The 1,689-nt window shown below is 43.8% G+C and overlaps 1 protein-coding gene across 1 annotated transcript in view; it reads left to right on the top strand.

Moving 5' to 3' along the window:
* The window catches only part of LOC102212448 (neuronal PAS domain-containing protein 4-like), a 10,024-nt gene extending 8,346 nt beyond the window's left edge, over positions 1-1,678 (top strand). Inside the window, exons 2-4 of the mRNA XM_005742412.1 lie at positions 773-918; positions 1,110-1,255; positions 1,360-1,678. Of these exons, the coding sequence (XP_005742469.1) occupies positions 773-918; positions 1,110-1,255; positions 1,360-1,389 (322 nt within the window). The 3' untranslated portion in view covers positions 1,390-1,678. The remainder of the gene's footprint in view (positions 1-772; positions 919-1,109; positions 1,256-1,359) is intronic.
* The last annotated feature ends 11 nt before the right edge of the window (positions 1,679-1,689 follow it).

The following is a 1,689-nucleotide window of genomic DNA, read 5'->3' as shown; positions in this document are numbered from 1 at the left end:
CAGTCCACCTATTTATTGATTTGCTGCTTTGGTATGTAAGCTTTAGAGATATTTAATTAATGTCTAATTTTATTTTCTGTCTTTCTTTAGGTGGAGCTTGCTGAAGAAAACCCGTCCTGGAATAAGTCTGAGACTTAACTGGACGACCACTTGTATGACATATTGTCATAAACCTCCACTGGATTTAAAGAAGAGTGTGAGTAAAGACAACTAAAGGACATCTTCTCAGATGTTATTTTCATATGCAACACTTTCCCATCCTGAAAAGCTTAGTTAAAGCTCATGTAGACATTCTTTTATTTTTCCTTTCTGCAATTTTGTCAGCTGGGTTTTATGTTACACTGATGTCTTAATTTGAGAAAAAGCACTTTTTAAGAATCTGACAGCATTTACACTGACATAGATCCGTTTATCTTCTAATATTGTGACAACATTTTAAAAATGAGCACCTAGTGCCATTGTCACTGCAAATATCAGCAGTTTCCATAGGAACCCTTGATATTCAAAGTCATCACCTTCCCACAAGCTAACGCTATAAGGCAGGGTGAGCCATGAAAAAGAGGCTGCATGAGTTCAGGCCAATTACTCTTTTTTTTTTTCTTCTTGCAATTAGATTTTCATTTTAAAAAAAAAGCGCACTACACTTGGCAGTTACACATCAGAATGATCTTTAAATGCAAGTGTGGAAATAGACAAAAGTTTGAGCTCACCGGATTTACTACTTTAGTTTTCAGTCCAGCCTTCTGACCTCAGTGACCATGGTCTCTCACAGATCCACCAAAGGGGCATCCAAAGCTCGATGGGACCACATCAAGAACATGCGTGCTCTGCTGCCCATCACCCTGGAGGACCAGGAGCGACTCTCGTACCTTCACTCCATGGCCGTCATCTGCACCTACATCAGGAAGTCTGTCCGGGGTAAGTTTTCATACTGCAGTCATCCTTTAATGCCTTTGAACTTTTAATCTGCATTCAGCCTGCATCGCTGTCAAACAAAATGGGACTAAATCTTCAGTACCCTTGAGACCAAATCAAAAAGTAACAGATGTGATAACCCGCAGAGATGCATGCTATATAAGCAAGGCTGAACTCACTCTTTCCTCTCTAAGGGCTCCCAGCTGGAGAGCGATCACACTGCTCTCTGCCACATGAGGTCTTTCTTCAAGCCTTGCACGGCTTCATCCTCGTCTCCACCGCACAGGGCAGGCTGGTGTATGTGTCAGAAAATGTAGCCGAGTATCTCGGGGTTTCCATGGTGAGCCTTTTTGTTAGCTACATTGTGTTTTCAGGTGTAATGTTGCAGCACTTTTAGTTTCTGAATCTTTGGGAGCTAATGGGAAATATTGTCTTTTCCCCCAGCTAGATGCACTGCAGGGAGATGCAGTATAAGACATGGACTCCAGTGCATGGATCTGTCATGGTGCTGGATCTAAAGTAGAGCCATATGGAGAGTGCCAGCCCATTAGCTGGAGCACAAGGAGGTCAGCCATGACATTCTGATGGATGAGCATGCATGCACAGATCAGGGGCTGTGCTCTACTCTCTGCTCAGAGACCGAGCTCACCTGTCACCATTCACCCTCAGACTCCCTCCCTGCAGCCACTCAAACCTTTTGACCAGCCATCCTTTGGCACGCTCAGTGGCCACACTCCACCCACCTCATCATCGCCATCCTGTGATTTCAGAGAT

Source organism: Pundamilia nyererei, unplaced genomic scaffold (assembly GCF_000239375.1).
Source record: "Pundamilia nyererei isolate P.nyererei 1_Seehausen unplaced genomic scaffold, PunNye1.0 scaffold00120, whole genome shotgun sequence".
NCBI classification, from domain to species: Eukaryota; Metazoa; Chordata; class Actinopteri; order Cichliformes; family Cichlidae; genus Pundamilia; species Pundamilia nyererei.
The sequence above is the reverse complement of the archived record's forward strand: the minus strand, read 5'-3'. Positions and strand labels throughout refer to the sequence as shown.